The sequence below is a fragment of the Stylophora pistillata genome, chromosome 9, assembly GCF_964205215.1.
Source record: "Stylophora pistillata chromosome 9, jaStyPist1.2, whole genome shotgun sequence".
Taxonomy (NCBI): domain Eukaryota; kingdom Metazoa; phylum Cnidaria; class Anthozoa; order Scleractinia; family Pocilloporidae; genus Stylophora; species Stylophora pistillata.
The window spans coordinates 28,285,763-28,313,368 of record NC_142527.1 but is presented as its reverse complement, the minus strand read 5'-3'; the positions used below and the strand labels follow the sequence as shown (position 1 = coordinate 28,313,368).

Below are 27,606 nucleotides of genomic sequence, written 5' to 3'. Positions count from 1 at the left end.
AAACACGAGGCTTAAAGAGGACACAAAGATCATTCTTGAAATTTCAATGTTATTACCTTTCGAAACACTTCCCTTTTTTCCCAGAAAACCAAAGTAGCCGTATTGTTTATAAGATTAGCTTGAAATAGGGCAAGAGTAACGCATTTGAATGAGATACTCGACACGTTTTGCACAAGATTAGTACTCTCAACGTTGGCCGGCAAGCATGAAATTTCTCACATGGAGTTTGCCTTTTGTTTGTACTTTAACACTGATTCAAGGTAAGTCGACTGTTATGCTCAAGACAAGGATTTGCGATGTATTTAGCTTTCGAGGTGATGGGAAAAAGCTCGCCTTGTCCTAGTATTTATTGAATTAGAAACTGCCGGAAACCGATAGGAACAACTTTGACCACGCGCATTTCACGTTCAGTGCATCGGCAAAGCGATTTTAATCCCTACAGAAAAAATACAAACACCTTCACTGATATCAAAACGTTACAGTGCACTTTAAAGGATCGGAAATCACTTATGGAAGAGTTTTCAATGAAAAAAGTAAGACCTATCTCTGTAAAATAATCACTGATTTTCCGCAAGGAAAAGTATGCATTTAATTACGACAAATTCCTTAATTAGCGTCTTAACCGTTTATAGACTGCCTGCTTTTCTCGGAAACACTGAGACAAAAGATTCATTGATATGTTAGTGATGACGCAGCTTTTTATTGAATAAATCAAGAAAACATTTAAAAAATACTATAGTTGTAGTCAGGCATGATAACAGATAAAAATTTTTTTGTTGTCACTGACTAAAAAGCTTGTTTGAAACTATTTGTGATGATGAACTGAAACTATCTGTGATGATGAACTATTTGTGAATGAACGTGCTTGGGCAATTGTTTGTAAATGTTTTCCGCAATCCTTCGTTCCTGTGTCCGACATTGATCTCTGTGTAGAATCAAAATGGCTACTATCGCGATAAAAATGAGAGTTTCGTTATGCGTGTAAACGTATAGTTATCTATTCCCTTCGCAGGAGACATTTGCTGAAATTCGTCCGGAAACCTAAATATTGAGTAGGAAGTGTTCTTGACGGGATTAAAGCGTTGAAATTTGAATTTAAATAGTTTTAGATAAGGTGGTTAACTGTTTATATATATCTTACATAGCGTTTCAGAAGTTTCTTCTTTTTAATTTGGATATATCAACAAAGTTGAAATGGTACATTGGCCACCGCAATGATTACAAAAGCTGACGTTTCGAGCGTTAGCCTTTCGTCGCTCCGACGAAGGGCTAACGCTCGAAACGTCAGCTTTTGTAATCATTACGGTGGCCAATTTACCATTTCAACTTTGTTGATATATCCAAATTATTTCGTTACTCCCACCGACGCAGCCCCAAACAGTTTCTTTCGAAACTATCAGCCTTTAAACAAATTCTAGCTACAGAGCACAGTCTGAGGCTTTTAATTTCGTTCGCGTGTGTTCCAAGAAAGTGCTGTCGTAAACAACTGATATGATTGGAAGGAATACGTGACCGCAGGCAAATATAAATAGTCTCGAGTAAAGTTTCGCATAAATACATATAATCAAACGTTTTGCTGTGTAGTATCGCTGAGTATTTTTACGAGTTGTGTCGTATTCTGATCAGCCCGTAGGCTACTGCCAAAAAGAAAGAAAACATGGTGCCGTTTAACTCAAAGCCACAACAGATCGAAAAAAATCAACAAGGGTTTCTGCAAAATTTTCCGTGAAAACGGCTTAAAAATCACAGTTGAAGCCAACATCACTTAAGTAAATTTTTTAGATGTCACCCTTGACCTCCAATCTGGCAAGTATTACCCTTACACAAAAGAAGGAAACGTTCCACTCTATGTTCACAAAAGATCCAATCAGCCGCCATCCATCCTAAAAAATATCCCGGAATTCATCAACAAGCGCCTCTCAGAAATTTCTTCCGACAAAGAATCCTTTGAAAAAGCCAAAGGTACCTACCAAGATGCCCTCAACAAGAGCGGCTGCAGTTACAATCTCTCCTACGGAAGAGCTCCTCCAGCTCCAGAAACCAAACACCGCAAGAATAGGCCAAGAAACATCACCTGGTTTAATCCTCCGTACAGTCGAAATGTCGGAACCACTTTGGAAAGTGCTTCCTCACCTTAATTGAACACTTTCCCAAATCAAATCCTCTGCACAAAATCTTCAACCGCAACACACTCAAACTTAGCTTTAGCTGCATGAACAATGTAAAAGCCATTATCTTTAACCACAATAAAGTCGTCATTAACAAGTCATCAAACTCGCCCGTTCAAGCTATCAACACTTGCAATTGCCGTGACAAAGGTTCCTGCCCTATGGACGGAAAGTGCAACGAGCAGAGTATCATCTATCAAGCAGAAGTCACAACAACGTACTCATAGCAAACTTACATTGGTCTTTGCGACAAATCATTCAAATCCCGTTACAGAAGCCATACATGTTCCTTCAGAAATGAACGGTACAGAAATTCCACTGAACTTAGTAAATATGTATAGGACTTGAAAGACAAGAATGTCGACCACCAAATTAGATGGCGGATTGTTAGGCATGCATGATCGTATTCAAATGTAATGAAAAAGTGCAATTTATGTCTGTGCGAGAAATACTATATAATTTGTAGATCGAACATGGCGACCCTGAACAACAGAAATGAACTTATATCGAGTTGCAGACATGCAAAGAGATTCCTTTTAAATAGCGTGATTGTTTGAGCTTCTAAAATTTTTTTTAGCAGTTCATTTTTGGAAGTTTACTGTATGTTGTTTAGCTTTTGATCGAAACAATTTAAGCCTATCAGATTTATTTTTAACAGTTTACTGTACATTGTTTTACCGTTGCTATACACCTCAGCCAATTGTGAATTACAACGGTTTTTTCAAAATCACTATATAATGTACCATGTATTCTTTCATTTTGGCAGTAGCCTGATGATTGTCTTGTAAAAGGCATGAAACTCAGAGTAGTAAATAAATAGTTTTGACCTAATTCAAGTCTACATATATATATAACTGCAGACAGTACCGTTTCGGCCTTCTGGGCCTCATCAGTGCAGTGCTGATACTAAGATGGGGGAGAACCGATATGGTTACCCCGAACGATCCCACATTTGTGGTTTCGTCTAAGCCATGCCAGAGTGCTCAAACTAGGAAAGCCTAGTAAGCTATGCGCAATGCTAGCAGCAATGACTCACCCCACAGTGCTCAATTTGGACATGAAAGCAGAGCTTTGTAGCCAAAGAGCTATATCTACCTGATGAAGGTCTCGGACCGAAACGTTTTTTATTAAACCTTTTAGATTGTTTATTGAGTATATGTCTTCCTTCGCTCGAAGTTGTCCGTCCTCGTGTGCCACACTACTTCTCCTATATATATATATATATATATATAAAAGTATATATATATATATATATATATATATATATATATATTATATATATATAAGTAAGTGTAAAACGATGAAACATGAAGCAAACTTCTAACTGTTCCAGCTTTAATGTGGCGACGTTTCGGCCTTCGGCCTTCTTCAGGTGGAACGTGTTTACAAGACAAGTTGTCTTGCTCTTCCAGAAATGTTGTTTACTTGGCCTGGAGTAAGAAATGCAATTTACAATACGTAGGTTCTACTTCCACTGAATTCAAGGTACGTTTTCGTGATCACAAGTCGTCTATGCGAACAAACAAAAAAACGTGCGAGCTTGCAGTCCATTTCAATTGTACCAAACACGAGATTTCCGAAATTAATTTTGTATATTGTTATTGAGAAAATTACCAGCCAAGGGGACGCAGCTCATATTGCTAGATTATTACTTACGAGAGAGGCCTACTGGACCGCACAACTTTGTACACTTAGTCCCCATGGACTTAACAAAAGACGCGAATTCAGATCCAAAAATCGCGTCCGCTACAATACGTAATTAGGACATAATTTACACAATGCAATTGAATTCTTTGCAACCAATCGTGGTTATTTCGCCCCTTGCACATTCTTGCCTTTTACTCATTATTATATCTTATTATTTAGGTATTTAGTGCATTACGTAATATTATTTATATTTCTTACGTTTAGTATAAATTCAGGTCATTCTGTAAACCTACTAGGATTTTTAGTTTTTAATTTGTATGTAAAAACGTTCCACCTGAAGAAGGCCGAAGGCCGAAACGTCGCCACATTAAAGCTGGAATAGTTAGAAGTTTGCTTCATGTTTCATCGTTTTACACTTACTTAAAATTTACATTGAAGCGCTGTATCCTCCTTGGATCCTTCTACTGGGAGCTCATCGTTTGGTGTACCTTTTCATTCTGTATATATACATATTTAGTATAATTTCAGAGCTGAGCAAAGTGTTTCCAGCAATCTGATAGGTCGAGCGGTTCCTTACATGACGCTCTATAAACCGCTCCGCGCGGTTTATATAAAATGTTCAACTAAAATGTTAATAAATGTTACTAAAATGTTATGATTTTAGAGATTTCTCTGTTGTTCAGCTCTGAAATTATGCTATAAAACAATTATTCGCCTCAGGTTTGGTGAATATTGTCGAATAATCCCCTCGACTTCGTCTCGGGGATTATTCGACAATATTCACCCCGCCTTTCGCGAATAATTGTTAAATATAAACCGTCTGATGATCGCAGCGCAAGCGGCATGAAACTCAGAGTAATGGTGAAACGATCTTCCTGTCATTAATTTATAACCACTATATATATGTATATATATATACTATGCTTGTTAGGGACCGATCATTATTTAAAGCCGGGGGAGGTGGCGGTCAGAAGATTTCGATTGTGCCACGAGAAAATATACCTTACGTACCCAGGAAGCTCTACTAATTCTACTTGCCGCAGCTGATTAGCTGCAACGTGAGTGGCTCCTGATAAACAGGGCAAGACAAACCAAAATAGACTTTACTGATCATGATGTTTACGAGTTTTTTCAATGTTTCGGTATCAAAATTAGACTATTACATCGCCGGGAAAATTCAGCGTTTTACGCTTCTTTTCTTTTCTCTGTTTGGTTCGTTTTAATTGCAGTTGAACAATTTAATCTGCTTTAAATTGAAGTAATCAAAGAGATGAAGAAACGTTCAATACTTTGGATTTGTTATCTCGTGATTCACTGGGTCACAGGTAAGCCAAAATGTTTGTCTGGGAATTATAATTAATGAGTTTTAGAACATGATTTATTGTCGACCAGTTAAAAGTACTAGCCTGGTGTCCAAAACGATCGTCGTTCGGAAATCTGAAGAACAGAAAAGGAATACTATATTTTAAGCATTTTAAACTCCACAATTAGTGGAGTTTTTCGATGGTTGATGTTTTTTTCCCTTCTGGATAAAATGTGACCATTAAAGTGAACTTTGGAACATCAGTGTATATCAGGTCGACGAAATGAAATGAAATTAATCAAGCCACACTTTTTCAGAAGAATTGCGAAGCGGAAGCGTTAAGAAATGAAACTAACAGAATAATGTGCGGAGGGAAAATGCCTAAGCAGAGCAGTTGAGAGCTTCAGCTTAACGCTTTTTTCGATAGAAAGGTGGAAATATCTGAAAAAGTTCGTTGCTAGAACTTAAAAATCAAATCTCGGAGACACTATCTTTACTAAAAAAAAATTAGTCTGCTTATTCAAGAATTATTTATGTTTATTTCCGTTACGACAATATCGACCTTTCTGAGAAAAAGCGGAAACGAAACTATGATTTAAGAGGTTAAATTTATCTCTGGTAATATCATGAAGGACCTGTAACTTCCTCGCAGTCGAGCTAATACACGGAGCGATTTGTATTGAGAAATTGAGGATTTAGGCGGATCTATGCCTTCAAAACAGAATGCGTGTCTGTAGACGTCTGAGCACGGTTGTGTCTAAAGGAAGGGGTCACGCTAAGGAAGTAAGCTAGGAATTAAATCCATCCTCCCTCGCTCCATTTGTGTCCCAGTCTTACCTCTTCAATGTCCTTCCATGCCAAAGTAAACCATTATAGCATGCTTTTACTGCAAAAAATTGATATGATTAAAATTGTGCAACTGTACCTCGTAATGTCTTGTAATGGGCGGTGATGGAGAAATTTTTGACGGAGTGTCTGCATCTGCACGACACGGTGCTAGTCAACCTATCAAGTGTGTTATCACCAGCCACTGAGCAGCCTGTGAAAGGAATGCAATCATTAAGAAACAAAAAAACAAAAAGATAACCACAAGGCCTTATATTAAGTAACTTTTCTTGACAGTGAAACTTATCGATATGAACAAATCTTCAATAAAAATAGGCCTAGCGTCATTGAAGCTGATAAGTCTTATCACTTCTTAAAAGTTGTACGTACGAAGGGGCCAGTCATTATTTATCACCTGGGAGGGCCAAGGATTTGTTTTTCAGGGGGAGAGGGAGTTACAAGGTTTTCAGGGGGAACGGAGGGGGGGGGATCAGTCGTGGTCAATAGAGTATCAAGGGAGGCACTATAGAAAATGGACTGCCAATGAGGTCTAGAGGGATCAGGTAAATTTTAATGTGACACTCACTCCCCCCCCCCCCCTTCGGGATGACTAATGACTTGTGCCATGTCATTTACAGGATCTATTCAAGCTATTGTGTACCCAAGCATGATCGATGCTCCAGACACGCCAACAAGAGCCATCATTGGCAAAACTATTACATTTAGGTGGCACTATAATTCAGGAGATCTGAAGGATGATCTTTACGAGGTGGTTTTTGGTATTTGGAAGAGTCCTGGGTTCCTGAAAACAAAGTTGATAGCTGTCAACTCGAGTGGCTTTTCTTTAACAAGGCCCTCATATGAGTCATCGGTAGGTTGGGCAGGAAATTTGACATCCTCTATGGCTGTGTTTGAACTTTACAATGTAAAGCTTGAAGACAGCAAAAAGTATGGAATTGTGGTAGAATATGGCCTCCAAAATACCCCGTTGACCGGCACAGTTCAGCTTCAAGTTGTGTCCGAACTTCAAGCTAAATTTAGACGTAAGTGATATCGTTAAAGACAGCTAAGAGAGCGTTCGTTTTAAATCAAAATTGTATTTCAGGTTGCTGTCATTATGGTTCACTTGTGGGTCATACGATGGGGTCCACGCAGAAGAGATACATGCATGTCTCTTCAACGAATGCAAACAATTGATAAGATTTTAGGGGCATTGTTTTGTTCAGTCGGGATCCAAGATGTAGTTCCTTGATCGGAAGGGTCCCCAAAATTTCCCAAGAGAGAGGCCGCACTGAGTTATTCTGAGAAATCGATAACGGTTATTACAAGATCAATGCAAATTGCGAGTATAATTTTATTCAATCTTATTGTAGGTTATTATTATATTTTTATAAATTAAATAAAACTGTCGTCAGTTCTAGCTATATAAGCTCCGTTTCCTTCATGAATAGTCCAACAGAAGATTGAACCAGACAATCGTGTTTACAGCCATTCCTAATTTATCGAGAACGAAAATCACCAACGTCAATAGACCACCGCCGCATAAAAGGAGCAGGAAAATATTTTTTTATCATACTGTTCAGGAAAAAAAGAGGTAAATGAAAAAACAAGGAAGAATCCAGCCTTGAAGGAAATGGGTGTCGGATGCGGAGATCTGGGGTCTGGCTGCTCACAAATCCAAACTAAACTTTTTACTCTATCTATTGTATTTCCTCTTAAAACTTCCAGGTATGAAACTTAATTTTGCGTAAATTCTTAGACACAGATCCACCAAAAACTGCCACTCCACAACAGAGAAATGTTACCACAGTAGTGTATACCACTAACAAACTTGGGTCTACAGAAACGGTGAAAGGTAATGTTCTTATCCTGCTGGTCCGCCCATCCCAAGAATGTGTGCACTAGTAAGATCACTGGTCAATTACACTGCAGTCAACGCTTCTTTTTCAATCTAATCAAGAATTTTAAGTTGCCTTAATAAATTTTCATCCTCTCACAAAACTACCTACCCCGGTAGGCTGAGTTTAGACTGCAAATGATTTCGCATATTGCAAGTTCAAACAGTTCATTATTATCCGGCAACATGTAAGAATACTTTCGTTCCTATCAATTAACCTCCAAACTGACCTTCATACTCTAAAGAAACTGTTTGGGGCTGCGTCGGTGGGGGTAACGAAATAATTTGAATATATCAACAAAGTTGAAATGGTAAATTGGCCTCCGTTACGGTTATAAAAGCTGACGTTTCGAGCGATAGCCTTTCGTTTGAGCGAATAGAGGAATTGTGGGTTGTGTGTGCTTTTAAAGGCAGAAAATGGAGCTGCGTGATTGGTGTGAACACGGCAACGAGAAAAACACGAATAAAGTTGACTCAATTCATAACCGCAGCCAATTATTTTCACCCGGCTCTGAAATATACCTGGGAAGTTTCTGACAATTCTTTATCCTTTTTAGACATCAAAGTTTCAATTGAAGGCAACGGTTTATGGACTAGTGTGTATTACAAACTTACAGACTCGCATAATTACTTGTTGTATTCGTCTTCGTATCCATCTCACGTTAAGAATTCCATTCCTTTTTCTCAGTTTCTAAGACTTCGTCGTTTATCATTGTAGTGATGACTCTGATTTCCACCACAAATTAGAGTCAATGTGCCAGTTTTTCGATAAACGTGGTCACCCTGTTTCTGTCGTTCAAGCGGGTTACCACTGCGCCCAACTTATTGATCGACATTCAGCACTACAAACGTCGCATAAGGAAGATTCCGACCGCATTCCATTCCCTCTCACGTTTCACCCTCACAAACACTCAGTTAAATCCATCATTCTTAAAAACTTTAAATTACTTCAAAACGATCCAGAGACAAGCACTATCTTTTCGCAGCCTCCGCTCATTTCATTCAAACGCGACAAAAACATAGGCAATTTTTTGGTCAGAAGTTCTTTTCAGAGTAATGACCAACCAGGCACTTTTAAATGCGACGTGGAGAGGAATGACAAGGACACATCGAAACCAGTCGCTAGACATTTTAATTTACCCAATAATTCTAAGCAACATATGGCAATCTGCGGTCTTTCCTTACACTTAGGTAGCACAGAAAGCCGCAAAACTCTTGAACAAAAGCTCATCTTTCAAACCGGCAGTCTAAATCCCACAGGTATCAACGAACGCTTTTCATTCCACCAATTTATTCGTGTTTTTCTCGTTGCCATGTTCCCACCAATCACGCAGCTCCATTTTCTGCCTTTAAAAGCACACACAACTCACCATACCTCTATTCGCTCCGACGAAGGGCTAACGCTCGAAACGTCAGCTTTTATAACCGTAACGGTGGCCAATTTACCATTTCAACTTTGTTGATATATTGAAATTATGACCTTTATACTCATTTAGCCACCTACCTTTTTACCAAAATATCTGTCAACTATTACAGTTTGATCAACAGATTTTTTTATATGTCTGTTCCAGAGCCCAGCGGTTCAGTGCCAAGAAAAACATCGAAGAAATTCCCCTTTACATTGGCGGTGGCATCCGGAGTTATCCTGTTTGGTGTCATAACACCTATTGTGCTGAAGGTTTGGTTTCACCATCGTAAAAAAGCTTCAAATTCGGCTCACATCAGGCTGACGAGTTCGAGACAAACCCACTTTGCTCAGATCAGTTCGGCTTAGCTAAATTATGCTATATCATAATTGTGGGCATAATGCTAGTGTCAGAACATCGAGAATAGGGCCAAGAGAACGACTGAGATTCTTGAGCATAACGCGTGCAACTACGTTTCTATTACTTTTACTATTACTATTAGTTTTTATTCCTATAATACGTTTTACCTGTCGGTGGAAGGGAGAGAGAGGGGGGGGGGGGGACTTTAAAGGCTTTTAAGTGAATATTAATCTCTATTAATGTGAATCTGGGCATCGATAACTATTAGGTCTGGACAGTTTAGATATTAGCCCTTCCTTAAGATTGAGCAGTTTGTTCGGTATTCAAGTCATAAGCCTGTGGACACTATTTAACAAATGGGAAACACCACAGAGTACACTATAATAATAATAATAATAATAATAATAATAATAATAATAATAATAATACATAGCTTATATAGCGCAATGCTTCTCAAAGATCCAGCGGCGCTTTACAATGAAAGTGATAGAAAAATATAATCAATTAAGAACTAAAGTGATTTAACAAACTAGTGCAAAATCAATGAAAGCAAAAACTACAACTCCCTAAATAAATGGGTTTTAAGTTTAGACTTAAATGTTGTTAAAAGGTCCACTTGCCTAATATCATCCGGCAAGTCGTTCCACAGAGTAGGAGCTCTATGAGAGAACGCTCTATATCCATGTTTTAAGATTGCATTTAGGTACCATTAAGAGTTTTTTCTTAGAAGATCTTAGGTTTCTATTGAGTTATGGGATGGTTACACTATTGAGTTATGGATGCACGCGGGAGGTTGTTAAACACGAAAGAAGCGTAAGATTCGCGCGAGGCGATAGCCGAGAGCAACTCTAGCTTCTTGAGTGCTTAGCAAACCTCCTAATTGCATCCATAACTCAATGGTATAGACTGTGGCGTTTACCATTTGTTTTCTAACATAACATTGATATATTGTAGCAAAAGAGTTTTCTTCATATTGAAAAAGGGAAAACCTCATAAACATTTACTTTCCACGCACATTTACATACGCTTGCTACAAAACTAGTTTCGTCTACAGACCTCTTCAGTTCTCAAAAAAGAAACAACAACTTTGAGTTTAAATTTACAAGACATGTTTCGACATTCTCATGTCATCTTCAGTTGCAAATGAGCATTTAACTGTTGTACATTTGAATTTATATTAAGGTACGTTACAAAGTACGTGTCAGGGCTTACGTTACATTAGAACATAGCTAGCAGAGTCGCGCAATCAAATTCATTATACGTAAGCGTGCTCAAAATCCCGATAGTGCACGCTGATAGCGTCAGCAAATCCGACTTCGCCAGAAATTTTTTTTTCGCGCGAGCGGCCATTGCTAGTGCGGGGAAAAATAATACATTTCGCGACAATAATGGATACAAACAGAAACTCGGTCTGCTAGTCCGAAAACGAAGACAATGTTTCGACCTTTTCCCATAGGCTAAAGTTCTTAAATGAGGCAGAAAAAGAGAAAAAAAAAAGAAAAGGAGACTCGGCATCAGCGCCGTCACGATTCGCTTCACCTGATATTGTTGTCCGTTTTCGCCTCGCATTTGATGCACAATTCCACCGGCTATGTTCTAAAACAATTGGTTCATGCTTTCAGCTGTGCACTATCGAGTTATGGAGCACGTGGGAAGTTTGGAGAGCACTCAAGAAGCTAGAGTTGCCCTCGGCTATCGCCTCGGGCAACTCTTACGCTTCTTTCGCGCTCTCCAAACTTCCCGCGTGCTCCATAACTCGATAGTGCACGCTAAAGCATGAACCAATTGTTAATTTGAATGTTAAAAACGCGAAAAACGTAAACAGCGCGCGCTTGACTAGATCAAAAATAAATAAATAAATAAATAATAAAAATAAATTAAAAGACCAAGGAACAACATAATTAAAAGGAAAGAGACAATTCTAGATGTTTCAATTGCTGATTAAGGATAGGTTTTTCCCACTTAATATGCAATGCCTCTTTGATCTTAATTTGGTAACAGTCAAAAATAACAACAGACTAGAATTCGGTTACTGTTTTATCAGTTTTACTTTAGCGTTGTTGCTATGTTATTTTTGACTGTTATTGTTTTATCAGTTTTACTTTAGCGTCATTGTTATGTAACTAGATACCAGGTTATTCCTCGTGCAATGTTATATGAATTCATCTGAGCTTTGGAATTTTTAACGATACATCGGATACAACTGAAGAGGTCTGTAGACGAAACTAGTTTTGTAGTAAGCATATGTAAATGTGCGTGGAAAGTAAATATTTATGAGGTTTTCCTTTTCAATACTGAGGTTTTCCTTTTTCAATAATTTTCAATGAGTAATACTTTCTTAGCTTCGGCAATCAGAATTTCGCAGAGCTTTCTTTTATCTAACAAATCTTACGTGACCAAAAAAAACAAGCGCGCGCGGGAAACTAGTCTTTACATCTACCATGTCAGCAGCGTACACCCCTGGGTAAATGGTGGACGCTCAGAGCGCGCACTTTACTTTAGTTATGTTATAAAGACAGTTTTGATTATCGTTGTACTTTAATCCTGATTACTGTGCCGTTATTTTAGTGTATCCGTCGAATACCTTTGATGTAATAGTCTAGTTTTTTAGGTACATACGATAAATGCATTCAGTATGACTGTCGGATCCAAAAACAAGCCTCTGTCTGTTGTTAAACTAAATTAGAGAGATTTAGCAAGAGGACGGGAACGTCAGTTGACAACGGCGCGCGGAGCAAAAATACCGGTAAGAAACTGGGTCGAGAACGTCGCCCCGTTGTGTTTCAGAAGTGATTTAGCAGTCGTTTCCAAGAGACGTCATCGCAATATCTGTTCTTCAATGGCCTAAACTCGGCTTTTCAAAGATCGCCAACATAAATTTTCGCTTTCACAAACAGCTTTAAGGACAACGAAACTATCCTCCTTGAGAGTGATGCAACAAGCGCAAACAGAGGAAAATTATAGTTACGGTATTAACTCGTTTGGATCGATTTACAAATACACAATTGACGGAAATCTCAGACGTTCTGATCGCGACGGGAAAACCAGCGAAGTGACGTCCAGAACTTGTTTGGGAGAACGGCAACGCTAACGCCGGAAGTCGAATGGTGTCGTGTCCAGACTATTCCGCGCGCTCTCCCGTTCTGAAATGACGTTCCCATCCTCTTGCTAAATCTCTCTATTATCAATGCAAATGGAACATTTGCAAAACCGTGATTAGCTCCATTTTGGGCATATTTTTTCTGGGTGACGTTCAAAAGCATGATATACCAGACCCTCAACTCGATAGAGCAAGGAGTAGAACCGTTAAAAACGTTTCTCGTAACCGTTGAAGACAAATTGGTTTAATACGCTCGGCATTTCCTTAGCCCAGAATGTAAATGAAAGGTAACATTAATTGCATCTAAAGAGTTCCCTACAGCTGATTTTTCTCTTTTCTAAGAAATCAGGCATCGAGTACCAGTCATGACCTTGAATCAGCTTTAACAATGTTTGGCCGAAACACCAAAGCTACTAATAACTCATACACTTTCATACAAAATTCAAATTTCGGCTTATAGCCAATCATACAGAAACCGTAACAGCTTCTACAAGCGAATTGTGAGCTATGTGGATGCCAAGATTTTCTTGTAACAGCGATATAGCTTGATTCTGATAGCGATCTTATGAAAAGGTCTTTCTGGCTACAAATTAGCTCACATTCGAGACGCACGAGTTTGGATGCATAATTTTCACTTTCTTAGGTCGCTAGATCTTACAAGCTAGCTATAGCTTTAAGCGTAGAGTTTCACATTTTTTAAAAACGGCTGGCCTAAGCGTACATTACATCACATGATTTATTATTTTGTAAATTTCCAACTTTGCCGATAACGCAAAAAGTTAGGATCATTTGTTCATATATTTCAGCCATTTTCACTTGGCGTTCAACGCATTGAAGCAGACCCATGGACAGATAGGCAGCGTCCTGTCTATCTGAATTGATTCCAAACGTGTTTTCCCAGCGGTACCAGGTGGACAGGGTCAACGATATGATGTTGAAGTACTGATTAACTGCTTATGAGAAAAGAAGCAACTAATAATCTTTGACAAGATCACATATTACTGAGTCCTTAAAGGGGGGGGGGGGATAGAGAGGGTTTTCAAATTTTCAGTAATTGAGTTCAATACTTTGGGGCCCTTAAAACTTATATTGAATATTCCATAATTTGTTCTTACTTAAGGTAAGGTATAGGACATATTTGAGGCAATTCTTGTATTATAATTATGTCTTTTATTAACTTGCGTGAAGAAAGTATCAAACGCAGCTGGTAAGCGTCTATTGTGAAATTTATGCATAAAAACTGCAATACTAAGAAAAACAAGATCGGGCAGTTTAACAATATACAGGTGTTTGAAGTTTGGACTAGAATGCTCATGGAATTTAGAGAAAGTAATCACTCGCATTGCTTTCTTTTGTGAAATGAACAAAGGCTGGGTAGTTGAAGAATAGGTGTTACCCCAAGAGATTAAACCATAGGTTAAGAAGGGATATATTGAGGCATAATATAGCTTAACCAGAATGTCTAAATTCACGTAATAACGAAGTTTAGAAAAAATCCCAATATTTCGCTTAATCTTTTTAGCAATATAGCTTACATGACTTTTCCATGATAAATTAGAATCTATTATAATACCTAGATATTTTATTGAGAACTCTTGGCAAACACCACAGTGTACACTAATGAGTTATGGATGCACGCGGGAGATTGCTAAGCATGAAAGAAGCGTAAGACTCTAGCTTCTTGAGTGTTTAGCAAACCTCCCAAGTGCATCCATAACTCAATAGTGTACACCATGGCGTTTACCATTTGTTTTATAATATAACATTGATACATTGTAGCAAAAGAGTTTTCTTTTATTTAAAAAATCCTACTAATCTTTGCATTTGCTCACGTCAGCAGCGTACACTCATGGGCAAATGGTGGACGCTGAATTGACCAATCAGAGCGCGCGCGCTTTACTTTGGTTATGTTATAATTTGCAATGAAACACCCCTTACTGGCCGAGTTTGAGGTACCTACTGTAATAACATCACAGACCAAGATTCAAATGAATAATTATTCGCACTAATTGGTATCAAATAACCTTAAAATACAAGCCCGTAGGCTGATTATAAAATCAGGATTCTTGGTATGAAGCCAGGAGAGGGGCAGTTCCAGATCTAAACAGGTGCATCCCATTCTTGTATTTCATGATTTCTATTAAAAATTTTAAGTCACGTGGGTTTTTGTTTTAACTTCGCAAGTTGGGAGTAGTTTGGTTTCCTTGTTTAGTCCATTTAAAGTTGCCTTCACTTTGAGCCACTTTGAGCCTCTTCGAGGAAACAAAAGAAAGTCCACCAGCTATTCTTTACATTTTTGAAAGCTAATAGGAGAATAAGTGAATTTCAATTGACCCTGACTTGTCAAAATATTCGAAGTTATTTTACTATAGAATTTGACGGTTGTTCAAACTTTCATTTATATGAGTTTGTATTCAAGTTTTGTGATAATTCAGAACTCAAGGAATGAAAAATGGTTGGGCCCTTTCATAATCAAATTCGGACACTCTTAATATGAGCCTTGGGCTTCTAAGATTACACAAGCTCTACCTGTGTTATTACCATAACATACATTTTCTGTGCGTCAAGAGGTGGCGCTTTTATAACCTCGCGCCAAACTGAAAACACGAGGATGTTTACTCAAGACGCTAACAATTCCTGTGAAAAAAAGCAGGCGTCTATTTCGGCTTCCTTCTAGATCGACCATTAGCATCGAAGAAGTGCTTCAGCGCTGATTTCATGTTAACGGCTTAAAGAGGACACAAAGATCATTCTTGAAATTTCCATGTTATTACCTTTCGAAACACTTCCCTTTTTTCCCAGAAAATTAAAGTAGCCGTATTGTTTGTAACATTAGCTAAAAATAGGGCATGAGTAACGCATTTGAATGAGATACTCGACACGTTTTGCACGAGATTAATTACTCTCAACGTTGGCCGGCAAGCATGAAATTTCTCACATGCAGTTTGCCTTTTGTTTGTACACTGATTCAAGGTAAGTCGACTGTTATGCTCAAGATAAGCATTTGCGATGTATTTAGCTATCGAGATGATGGGAAAAAGCTCGCCGTTTCCAAGTATTTATTGAATTAGAAATTGGAAACCGATAGGAACAACTTTGACCATTTTACGTTCAGTGTATCGCCAAAGCGATTTTAATCCCTACAGAGAAAATACAAACACCTTCATTGATATCAAAACGTTACAGTGCACTTCAAAGGATCGAAAATCACTTATGGAAGAGTTTTCAATGAAAAAAGTAAGACCCATCTCTGTAAAATAATCACTGATTTTCCGCAAGGAAAAGTATGGATTTAATTACGGCAAATTCCTTAATTAGCGTCTTAACCGTTTATAGACTGCCTGCTTTTCTCGGAAACACTGAGAAAAAAGATTCATTAATATGTTAGTGATGACACAGCTTTTTATTCAATAAATCAAGAAAACATTTAAAAATGCTATAGTTGTAATTACGAACAAATTCCTTAATTAGCGTCTTAACCGATTTATTATCATACCTGACTATGATAATAAATAAAATGTTTTTTGTTGTCACTGACTAAAAAGCTTGTTTGAAACTTTTTGTGAATGAACTATTTGTGAATGAACGTGCTTGGGCAATTGTTTGTAAATGTTTTCCGCAATCCTTCGTTCCTATGCCCGACATTGATCTCTGTGTAGAATCAAAATGGCTACTATCAGGATAAAAATGAGAGTTCCGTTATGCGTGTAAACGTATAGCTATCTATTCCCTTCGCAGGAGACATTTGCTCAAATTCGTCCGGAAACCTAAATACTGAGGAGGAAGTGTTCTTGACCGGATTAAAGCGTTGAAATTTGAATTGAAATAGTTTTAGAAAAGGTGGTTAACTGTTTATATATATCTTCTTACATAGCGTTTCAGAAGTTTCTTCTTTTTACCCGGGGGTCTAGCTAGATCTGGGTCAAGACGATATTCTCTTGACCTGAATAAAATCAAATTTAGAATTTTGAAGATGACCTTAACAATCAGTTCTTTTTGTATTCGAATTTTGCAGCTACAGTGGCAACTGCAGGAGATGTCTGTTCTTATGTGGCTATAGAAACAGTTAAAAGTCAGTTCGGGATTGGACGCGAGCCTTATTTACAACAGATCAAAATATGAAAATGATAAAGATTTTCTAGTCTATCGCGCTCAGAAAAATTCTGAACAATTTGCTTACATGAAAAAAAATGAATCAAGAGGGAGTTGTTCTGGTCCCCTGTCGGATGTTTGTAAGGAGCGTAAGGTAGAGTTTAGGGGCGATAACCAAACACTGCTGGTGAAGATCTTCAATACCACTGTCAATGATAGTGGACAATATGCAGTGTGGGCCACCTTTAAGCAACTTCATCCTGACGAGAAAACAGCGAAATGCCTAAAAGTGATTCATGTCAAAGTAGAAGGTAAGGAATGTATATGACTGATTTACAGTATTCAGGTCTACACTTTTTTCCCGCTATTGTTACCCATAAGAGAGTCAGGAGATATCTAAGGGTACCAACGTAATCCCGCGATAAATAAATATATTTAAGTAACATATACCATTTACATTATATATATACACTCTTTACATAGAGACCACTATCTCTCTTGCTCTTGTCCCTTTATATGTTTTCTTAGCGGAATTTACTTTTTGGAAATTTTTTCCTAAACTTGGGGTATCTCGCATGATTGCGAACAATATCTGACATGACTTAATATTCATGCTGTATAAATCTATTACGTTTCTTTTAAATCCATACGTGAAACGCACAATTTGAAATAATGTTATTTATTTTTTAGATAACTCCACAGAAACCAGGACAAGCCCTACTCCTCAATCGACTCGGGTCACTAGTCCCAGTAGCAGCTCAGCAGGTCAGCGTTTAACTTACTAAATGGAGTAGTCAATCATAGTCTGTTGTAACACAGCTTTATTGAACGCTTACCCGATCCAACTGAGTTGATAATACAATCTGCTACTAAGTAATTCCGGTTATCATTTCATAATCCTCCCATTTTCTTTCCGGCTGAAAGAAACGCTCCCTGAAACAATGAAAAAGAAGCAAAATAGATAATCGTCAATGCCATCTTGAAAACGATAATAGAAGCCACAAAGTAAAAGATATGGCACCTTCACATAGTGAGTAGTCTTAAGATTTGTGCCTAAATATTACAAAAAAAATTCCCTCGAACTCAAAATTTTATGGTTTGTCATTACTATACCAACAACACATACAAAGAGCAACCAGTAGCCTTCAAGATTTAGGGATGACTAGCAAATTCTGCATTAAAATTTTCTTAGCTCTGCCGGCAAGAACCTTTAATTAAAAATCTCTCCTTTTGAGCAGTCATATTAGATTCCTACGTCTCTACCTCGCAGTAGTACATTTGTAAATGTGCACAACGCCTCTGGATAGGCTTGAAGTTTTGAGATTGCACCGAATACTGGTAAATCAGTGTGAGCGTTTAAGACACCCTCACATAAACTAGGAAACGACTAGTTTCTCTGTCAACTTAGGTCTGCAACAGTAGATTTAATTACCTAGTGAGCAGTTCTGACCTTAGCTTTTCCCCATTATTTGCCCTATCTCTTTTACATATCACTCTCACCTGCTGGCCTACTCACCAGAGTGAATATTGCATCTTTTATTTTCCAGGTCTCACCAGCTTAGGGTGGAAGACAGTAACAATCACAGTGATTTTGGCTGTCACTGCTGTAAATAAGTATTAGTTGAAAGTAGAAACAAGAAAATTGATCAATATCTGTCGATGAAAGGAACCTGACCATCAATCTCATTCCTAGCATCCTCTCTCTACCTCCCTTCAGAAAGGGAGGGAAAGAGACATGTGAACGAGGCTGCCTGACCATTTGAACTCTGAGAGATATCGCCGTCACGGTTGTTTTCAACCAAAGCTCCCCGATCGACACAATAAACGGCAGCGTAAAATTCACCTTTCTATCACTGTTGTTGTAGATTTAAACATTGTCTATACTGTTGCATTAACCATTAGATGAATCTAAATGCAATATATGATGAAAATTGAAAATAATAACCATCATACATGCAGTAAATATTCGGACATTTCTTGTTGCGCATGGCTGACGGTGATGGAGGAGGGGTTCTTCTTCTTGTCATCAGTCATGGACGAATGTTTGACGTGTGCGTGAGGCTAATGGTCAAGCCGCATTCTCGTTCCAAAAAATTACGGAAAGACTATGAGACAGAGAATTGTCAGACCGAGGTTATTTTAAGGGGTTAAAGTGAGTCATCGTTAAGTTTTTGTTTCGTAATATATGTACTATTAGTCTATTTTAGGAGGACTTATCAGAGCTGAACCAAATGTAGGCTTTACTACTGTTATGAAGGTTAAGTATTAGCTAACGCTAACCGGATGTCTCTATAAACTGTAGCTATCAAGCCTACGAGTTTTTCAGTTAACTTTTTATTTGCCAGCAGCTGCACGTATCCTCGACAGTATACGTTGATATTTAGAGGTCTTAAGAAACTTAGCCAAACATACGCTTCGTTACATTTATGAAGGTTGACCATTAGTCTACCGGATGTCTCTGTAATTACACGCCTATGGTTGTTTAGTGTTCTGTAGTGTTTTATCAGTTGAAAGTTTGCATTCCCCAGATCCTCGAAGTATACGTTGATATTTAGAGATCTTAAGAAACTGAAACAAACGTACGCTTCGTTACAGTTCTGAAGGTTGAGTTTCGCCTGCCGAATGTTTCTGTAAATATCAAGCCTACGGTAGTTCAGTATCTTCAGAGTGTTTTATCAAAGTTTGAGTTCACGAGCAGCATTGATGTTCCTTAGTTAACAGTTAACCCCTTGATATTTTGTTTGCGACGACTGATCCACTTGCTTTCACCTTGCATGAAAACCATGGGAGCCCCCCCTCAAAAAGTTCTCCACCCCGTCCCCAGGCGATTCATAATGATGGGTCCCCAAGTTTCTTTACCAACGGGAGATGTGGTGATTTCACTTGATTGTCAAACAGTTAAATTTCTTATTAGGAATGTCCATTCCGTTACAGCGTTTCAATCCTCAGGATTGAAACGCTGTTCATTTTTCCGGCCAGGTCACTCGGTTCTGAATGTGCTATTCGAAAGCACCAAGAAATCTTGGCAATTTAGGAATTGGATCCAAGTTGCAATGAAAACTTTATTATGAGAGAGGCGTGGAATATGAGTGGCTCCTGATAAACACGTGAAGACAAATAAAAAAAATATGCCATGCTGTTGTGTGCGCCTTTTCGTGGAATTTCACAGTATCAAAATTAGCCACATTATTACATCTTCCTGCAAATTGGATTAATCAATTGGATTAATCAAGGCGATGAAGAAAAGCTCGATATTTTGGATATGTTATTTTGTGATTCATTGCGTCACAGGTAAGCCAAACAGTTCTTTGCGTGAGTTTTTGGGCATGATTTATTATCGGCCAATTAAAAGTCCGTCCCTGGTGTCTAAAACGATCTCGGGTCGGAAACCCGAAGAAAAGAAGGTGAATATTATATTTTAAGTATTTTACAATCCACGGTTAATATGCAGTTCTTACCTCTAACTCAAAACGCTATACCAAATTGTTTTTCTGAATTAAAAGTGAAAATTAATGCGAACTTTGGAGCATCGGTGTATATCGGGTCGACGAAATTAATCATGTTAATCATGCCACACTTTTTCAGAAGAAAAAGTTCGCGGCGTGAATATGAATGGTACGGTAGAAAAGGCGATGAACTGCTTATTTATCCTTAAAGAGCGTTTTGGAAGTTTTTGAAGAGCAAGAATACTACACCCCCGCTCATTTAATTCAAACGCGACAAAAACATAGGCAATCTTTTGGTCAGATGTTCTTTACAGACTAATGACCAACCAGGCACTTTTAAATGCGCTCGTGCACGATGCAAAACGTGTCCTTTCATTCACAACACTGAGAAAATATCGGGACCCAAACGATCCATTAAGATCACCGATCACTTCACGTGCACCTCCGCCAATGTAATCTATTGCATAACTTGCACTTGTTGCAAAAAGATTTACATCGGCGAAACCGTGAGGCAGAAGACTAGGTGACCGATTCCGAGAACACCTTCGCGACGTGGAGGGGAATGACAAGGACACATCGAAACCAGTCGCTAGACATTTTTATTTACCCAATCATTCTAAGTAACATATGGCAATCTGCGGTCTTCCCTTACACTTAGGTAGCACGGAAAGCCGCAAAACTCTTGAACAAAAGCTCATCTTTCAAACCGGCAGTCTAAATCCCACAGGGATCAACGAACGCTTTTCATTCCACTAATTTATTCGTGTTTTTCTCGTCGCAATGTTCCAACCAATCACGTAGCTCCATTTTCTGCCTTTAAAAGCACACACAACCCACAATTCCTCTATTCGCTCCGACGAAGGGCTAACGCTCGAAACGTCAGCTTTTATAACCGTAACGGTGGCCAATTTACCATTTCAACTTTGTTGATATATTCAATTTATTTCGCTACCCCCACCGACGCAGCCCCAAACAGTTTCTTTAGAAACTATCACCCTTTATAAATTCTGAAGATTACTTTCAAAATCATTTCTTTTTGTATTCGAATTTTTCAGCTACTGTGACGACCGCAGCAGATGTCTGTTCCTGATTTTGCATTTCTGGTGTTCTGATTGTTTCCTCCCAACAACTGAAGAGTTAAGCGACAAGATGGCTGAATTTCGTAAATTCATCGATGAAGCCAACATGAAGTACGAAGAAACCAACACTCTTATGTGTCGTATCGAAAAGGTCTTAAGCGCCATCACTACAGAAAACAAGGCCTTAAATAATACGATACTTCAACTGGAAGGTAGCCTGAGGATCAAGCTCTCTAGGGGTTTTAGGAAGGGGGGGAGGTGAGGGGAGAAGGGAAAGGAGAGCTCTCCTTTCCCTTCTCCCCTTCCCCCCTTCCCCTCCTCCCCTAGAGAGCTTGATCCTCAGGCTGTGTCGCTCTAAAATTCTTTAATACTCAAAGATCGGACAGTTTTGCGAAACGTGAAACTTGCGAGTATTTTTTCGGCCTTGTTTTTGCTGCTTGTTGGATCAGGACCCAAAAGGTCAATGCCGATAGAGAAATTGGGCAGTTCTTCGCTACTTTCTTCCATAATTTAAGAGAAGGAAAACAGCACTGCAGCTTAGCAGGACGGCAACTCTGGAGCCAGGTAAATAAAAAAAGCTCGCGTCATATCATATACGCACGGGCGTGCATATAAAAAGATTTTGTTCATGGCGACTCAATAGGACTAAATTAAGGCAAGCACGCGTGCTATATTATAAATATTTCTTCTGACAGTGAAAAGTGATGTATTGTAATCTCTGTTTCTTTTTCCCTGTTTGGTCGATAGTGGTAGATAAACTGGGTAAGATAAATATGTCGCTATATTCTAGCGATCTTGTTATTTCAGTTGCCAATGAAAAGAAAGTGAATTCTTTCGACGACTTATTAAGTTACAGTTGCATCTCCCGGCTAAGTCTACACTCGTGGGTTGATTGCGTGACCATAATATACGCGGCCTTACCAGGAGTGATCATGAGTCAAGTTTATCTCTTGGATTTTTGAAGGGTCTGAGTTTTCGGGGTCTGGGTTTTCGTGACACCCTGTTTACCATTCTTTTTTTCTCAATAATTAGACACCTTCCACTGATGCTCAACAATCAGTCAGCTGACTGGCTACGCTAACTAGCTAGCACTGTGACGTACAGATAACAATAACACTCTGTCATCTTAAAGCTAACTTTTGTATGTTAAGTCCTGAAGCAAGTCTCTTCCAATGAACATGATTTTCGAAGCTGCAGCCTCCTTCACAGACGCCTGTATGGCCATCTTGACAGTAACCGCTGGGAGGGAAAATAAAATTAATACTAAAATTTTTTCTTGTTGATGCACATGGTCCGCACGTGTTTTATTAGTATCGTGTAGGTACAGTATAATAGTTCATATCTGCAAAAACCCAGTAAATTTTTCTTGAAAATTTAAATTAAAAATTTGTATAAAATCGAAATTGATTTCTCAAGCGCCGCACTCCACTAACCCTCCATACTCATGATATACAGAACTTGCTAAGAGGAAAATACATCCTCTGACAAATAAGTCTTTAGCTTAGTTGTAACTAAAGCTACCAGTGATGATTTCCTAGTGAGGAGCTTAACAGGCTTTACAACGGAGAGGACCGGCCTGAGGCTTACCTGCTCAATCATGAAAAATCATATGATTTCCCGGAATCATGGGAAGCCTCGGTGTTTTCGTTCTATTTATTTTTGATGGAAAATTCTCATCAAAGCGTAAGTTGCTGTACCGTAAAGAAAAGCTTGCTGTTGGCTGTGTGTATTTTCGGCTCTTTTCGCTTTGTTTCCAAAGAAGAAACGACTAAACTTGAATAACCAAGCATATATATAGTAGAGCAGCATTATTTTGTCACTCTAAACGATGAAAGCATTTATACTTACGATCGTTAACGTGGTGGTTCAGTGCCCCATTGGTAAGTCAAAAGTGGATTTCTCGTTAATGTTGAAAATGCTACTGGAAATATTACTGACAATGTTTTCACCCTTACATCATACTTTGGAATAACGAACATTTTGGTGAACACTATGATGCGAAACTGACAAACACAAAACCCGAAGTTTTCGATATTTTGTAGTTGATTACGGAGCGAGAGGTTCGATAACCTGAAAAACCTAGCTAAAATACATTATACAATGACCCTTTTTTTATACACAAAAGATGAACAGATACGAACTGAAGGGAAATGTTGGAGAACTGTGGTCTAGGCAGATTGAGCTACCTAGTCAGTACATACGTGTAACTTGTTATGAGGCGGAACCAGTCAAAGTGAAAGTATCGACACGGCACCTTTTTCGCCTTGATGCCGGTTTACTAGGAAACCAGCTGCAGGTGGGTCGATCAAATGTAAATTAAGGCTCTTAAAAGGGTGGTCGCCTTCAAATTTGGCTATGAATAATTAATGATGTCCACTCATTCTGCCCAATGAAGTCGAAAGCGAATGTTGCTATCAGGCGGGAACACAAACATCCCTTATATTGCTGTTTCAGTACATTTTCGGTTGAAAGTTTCTATCCTAATACACTAGAATTAGTGTATTAGGATAGAAGCAAATTCCAGCTACAGAGCACTGTCCGAGGCTTTTAATTTCGTTCGCGTGTGTTACAAGGAAGTTCTCTCGTAAACAACTGATATGACTGGAAGGAATACGTTACCGCAGGCGAATATAATTATAAATAGTTTCGTGTAGACTCCCATAAATACATATAATTAAACGTTTTGCTGTGTAGTATCGCTGAGTATTTTTACGAGTTGTGCCGTATTTTGACCAACCCTTAGGGACATTGGCCGAGTTCTTTTTTCGCATTTTTATGGACTGAGACGAAGTGGAAGTCCATAAAAATGCGAAAAAAGAACGGATAGAACGGAAGGGGGGATCGGAATGGAATGTGGGGGGGGGGGGGGTCGGGCTCGGTCGTGGTCGATTGAGTGTCCAATGGAGGATTATAGAAAATTGACTGCCAATGAACCCAAAGGAGGGATCAGGTAAATTTTCAGTTAATGTGACACAAAACAATACACTCCACCCCGCCCCCACCCCACCCCCCCTACGAAATGAATAATGATTGATGCCTTCTCATTTAAAGGATCTATTCAAGCCATAGTGTACCCAAGAATGATCTACGCTCCAAACAAGACAACAATAGCCGTCATTGGCGAATCTGTTTCATTAGAGTGGCGCTACAATTCAGGAGATCTGAAGGATGATCTTTACGAGGTGGTTTTTGGTATTTGGAAGAGTCCTGGGTTCCTGAAAACAAAGTTGATAGCTGTCAACTCAAGTGGTTTTTCCTTAACGAGGTCTACGTATAAGTCATCGTTGGGTTGGGCAGGAAATTTGACATCCTCTATGGCTGTGTTTGAACTTTACAATGTAAAACTTGAAGACAGCAAAAAGTATGGAATTGTGGTAGAATATGGCCTCCAAAATACCCCGTTGACTGGCACAGTTCAGCTTCAAGTTGTGTCCAGACTTCAAGTTGAGTCCAGACGTAAGTATTAACGTTCAAGACAGTTTAGAGAATGTTCGTTCTAATTCAAAATTGTACTGCGGATAAGGTTATGGGGGCTTTTTTTAGTTCGATGGGATCAAAGATTTAGTTCCTTAATCGGAAGGGTCCTTGAAATCTCCTAAAAGAGAGGCTGCACTGAATTTTCAAGAGAAATCGATAGAGATCACTACGAATTGTGAGTATAATTCCTTACACTGGAATTGAAGATCATTTTTTTTCATAAATATTATTGTTTCACTGTTTCGTTCGTGAATGGTCAAACACTACGTCTAGTTTTTGTAAGATTTATCCAGACAATTTTGTTTGCAGCCATTCCTAATCTACCAAGAACTGAGATCACCAATACTTTTCTTGCATACTGTTTCGGGAAAAAAAAAGAGATAAATGGAAAAACAAGGAAGAATACAGACTTCAATAAAAAATTGTGTGAGATGCGGAGGGTCTAGCTGTTGAAATGATACTTTGTTCTCAACTCTAAACTAAAATTTTTACTCTACCGATTGTATTTCCTCAGTTAAAACTGCTAGGTGTGAAAGTTAATTTTGCATAAATTTAAACACAGATCCACCAAAAACCGCTACTCTACAACAGACGAATGTCACCACTAACAAACTTGGGTCTCTGAAAACGGTGAAAGGTAAATGTTGTTATCTTGCGGATCGATCCTCCCATCCGAAGTTACAGAATGTACATGTATGCACCAGCTAGATTATTGGTCAATTACACAAGCACTGCAGATGAAACTACTTTTCCTACCTAATCAAGAATTTTACGTTGCCATGATAAATTTTTGTCTACTTACTTCTGTACTACCCACTCTACAAACCTAATGAACAGTTTTAAGTTTAGACTACAAATGATTTCGCATAGTAAAAGTTCAGATATTTCAGTCCAACATGTAAGAATACTTTCGAATTTCATTCCTACTAATTAACCTCCAAACGGACCTTCATACTCATTTAGTCGCCTACCTTTTTATCAACTTATCTGCTTATCCAACCACTACAGTTTGATCAACGATTTTTTTCATATCTGTTCCAGAGCCCAGAGGTTCAGTGCCAAGAAAAACATTAAAGAAATTCCCCTTTACATTGGTGGTAGCATCCGGAGTTATCCTATTTGGTGTCATAACACCTGTTGTGCTGAGGCTTTGGTTTCACCATCGAAAAAAAGTATCAAATTCGGCTCACATCAGTAATTATAAGGCTGATGAGTTCGAGACAAACTTCGTTAGCCCAGCTCAGCTCGGCTAAATTATGCCATATGGTAATTGTGGGCAATGCTAGTGTCAGAAGATCGAGAATAGGGAGCTTACGAATCGATGACTTCTTTCTCGACGACGACTTTATGTGACGTCATGGACTTCGTCGTCGCCGTTTGCCATTGCGCGCCAAATTTAACTTACGAGCTGCGGACGTCGACGCAGAGATTTCCCGCCAAATTTAAGTCGCAGACTGACTCTTTTTTGTTTAGATAGTTTTATCAACGTGTTGATTAAAATGCCAAACTTCAGAGAGAACAGAGAGTATATCGCATATGCCTACAGAAAAGGATTTATCACCGAAAGGCAGTTTATTTTGCTGTATGATACCAATACTTCGAAAAACCCCGACTTTCGGTACGAGAAGTATGATCGATTCGATTTAGACGAGCTGGGAAATGACCAGTAGAGAGCTGAATTCCGATTTTACAAAATGAAATTTTTAAGCTTGCTGATTTTCTTCAGTTACCAGATGAGATTGTTACTTGCAACGGCCTAGTGGTTGGATCGATTCCTTGACAAAATCTTTCAGTATATCTGACTGAATCTACGCATCGCTTGTTTTGCATCTTGTGAGTGCTCGAAACCGTCTAAAGAACATTTGATTACTATTAAAAACGGATTTAGAGCCAATAAATGGATAAAAACTTAGAACTTTTGAATGAAGAAGACTAGTTCCTTTCACAGTTTATCCCTCTTGGTATCTGAATGGACCTTAAAACGCCAATTTCTTTTTTTATTTTTTTTCCTCACCGTGCGTTTGAAGGGCTTGGGTCATTGTTTTCGCCATTTGACCTCTTTCCTGTTTGATAAATAAGAACTATGACGTAAATAACATTCAAGAAGCAAAAAACTGTTTCAGAAAAGCTCCCGTTAGTATATTTGAAAGGTGTTTGGGGATTAAGCGTTAGATTTAGGAAATATTTCGAACAAAACGCGCCTTTCGACGCGTGGCTGCGAAGTTGACTTCAAAACAGCTCTCAGTTTTAAGTCGTCGCCTCCTTCAAGACGACGCGCGAAATAATGCCACATCCGGTAGCACATGCTACTTCTAGTGTTGAGACGTCGTCGTCCTCTGGAAAGTCATCGATTCATAAGCTCCCTAATAAGGCTAGTAGAACGACTGAGATTCTTGAGCAAAACGCGTGCCTACGTTTCTTTTATTTTAAAAATGATGTTTTTATGTGGAGTAAGCCTTTTGTCCCAGTAATGCGTCTCACTTTTCGGTGACAGGAAGGGGGGTGGGGGGGGCCTTGAAAAGCTTGTAAGTAAATATTAATATCCATTAAAATGAGTCTAGACACCGAAGACTGTAAGGTTTGGACTGGTACAGGCAGTTTACATATTAGCCCTTCCTTAAGATTGAGCAATTTGTTCAGCATGCAAGTCGTAAGGCTTAAACAGAGCCAATGGCTGAGCACCAGGCCAACGCATTTAATTGCGAAATGACTTCAGTGTATTACCGCATTGGTATCTGTACACGTGTTATTAGCAATCAAGCAAGCAAGCAAGCAACAAGCTCAATTCGAGCTTCTTAAAAAGGTT

At 38.7% G+C, this 27,606-nt stretch overlaps 3 protein-coding genes and 2 long non-coding RNA genes across 10 annotated transcripts; 3 read left to right on the top strand and 2 right to left on the bottom strand.

The window, feature by feature from the left end:
• The first annotated feature begins 29 nt into the window (after nt 1-29).
• LOC111341763 (uncharacterized) lies at nt 30-14,863 on the top strand. Of its 5 annotated transcripts, none has more exons than XM_088732698.1 (4): nt 31-260; nt 6,582-6,986; nt 7,703-7,798; nt 9,412-14,863. In XM_088732698.1, exons 1-4 carry the CDS (start codon nt 206-208, stop codon nt 9,612-9,614), a joined length of 759 nt encoding a protein of 252 aa, XP_088588824.1. In that variant the 5' UTR covers nt 31-205; the 3' UTR covers nt 9,615-14,863. The 5 variants fall into 5 exon arrangements, with proteins under 5 accessions (XP_088588826.1, XP_088588824.1, XP_088588825.1 ...); XM_088732699.1 differs by lacking the exon at nt 31-260 and adding an exon at nt 368-533; XM_022948765.2 differs by lacking the exon at nt 31-260 and adding an exon at nt 4,647-5,140.
• A 671-nt stretch (nt 14,864-15,534) lies between these two features.
• LOC111341754 (uncharacterized) lies at nt 15,535-19,493 on the top strand. 2 transcript variants are annotated; one of them, XM_088732707.1, is made up of 5 exons: nt 15,584-15,679; nt 16,445-16,546; nt 16,722-17,109; nt 17,489-17,563; nt 18,346-19,493. In XM_088732707.1, the coding sequence occupies exons 3-5, from the start codon at nt 16,887-16,889 to the stop codon at nt 18,417-18,419; spliced, it is 372 nt and encodes a 123-aa protein (XP_088588833.1). In that variant the 5' UTR covers nt 15,584-15,679; nt 16,445-16,546; nt 16,722-16,886; the 3' UTR covers nt 18,420-19,493. The 2 variants fall into 2 exon arrangements, with proteins under 2 accessions (XP_022804490.2, XP_088588833.1); XM_022948755.2 differs by lacking the exon at nt 16,445-16,546 and having other exon boundaries at nt 15,535-15,679.
• A 2,593-nt stretch (nt 19,494-22,086) lies between these two features.
• LOC148724172 (uncharacterized) lies at nt 22,087-23,616 on the bottom strand. The gene is made up of 2 exons (XR_015991552.1): nt 23,525-23,616; nt 22,087-22,562 (listed from the first exon to the last, which is right to left on the bottom strand). It is a non-coding gene; the product is annotated as an uncharacterized LOC148724172 (long non-coding RNA).
• LOC148724170 (uncharacterized) lies at nt 22,957-26,053 on the top strand. The gene is made up of 4 exons (XM_088732704.1): nt 22,957-23,203; nt 24,375-24,779; nt 25,363-25,437; nt 25,842-26,053. The coding sequence occupies exons 1-4, from the start codon at nt 23,152-23,154 to the stop codon at nt 26,051-26,053; spliced, it is 744 nt and encodes a 247-aa protein (XP_088588830.1). The 5' UTR covers nt 22,957-23,151.
• On the bottom strand, nt 24,437-25,911 carry LOC148724171 (uncharacterized). Its single transcript, XR_015991551.1, has 2 exons — nt 25,772-25,911; nt 24,437-24,538 (listed from the first exon to the last, which is right to left on the bottom strand). It is a non-coding gene; the product is annotated as an uncharacterized LOC148724171 (long non-coding RNA).
• Nucleotides 26,054-27,606: the final 1,553 nt, after the last annotated feature.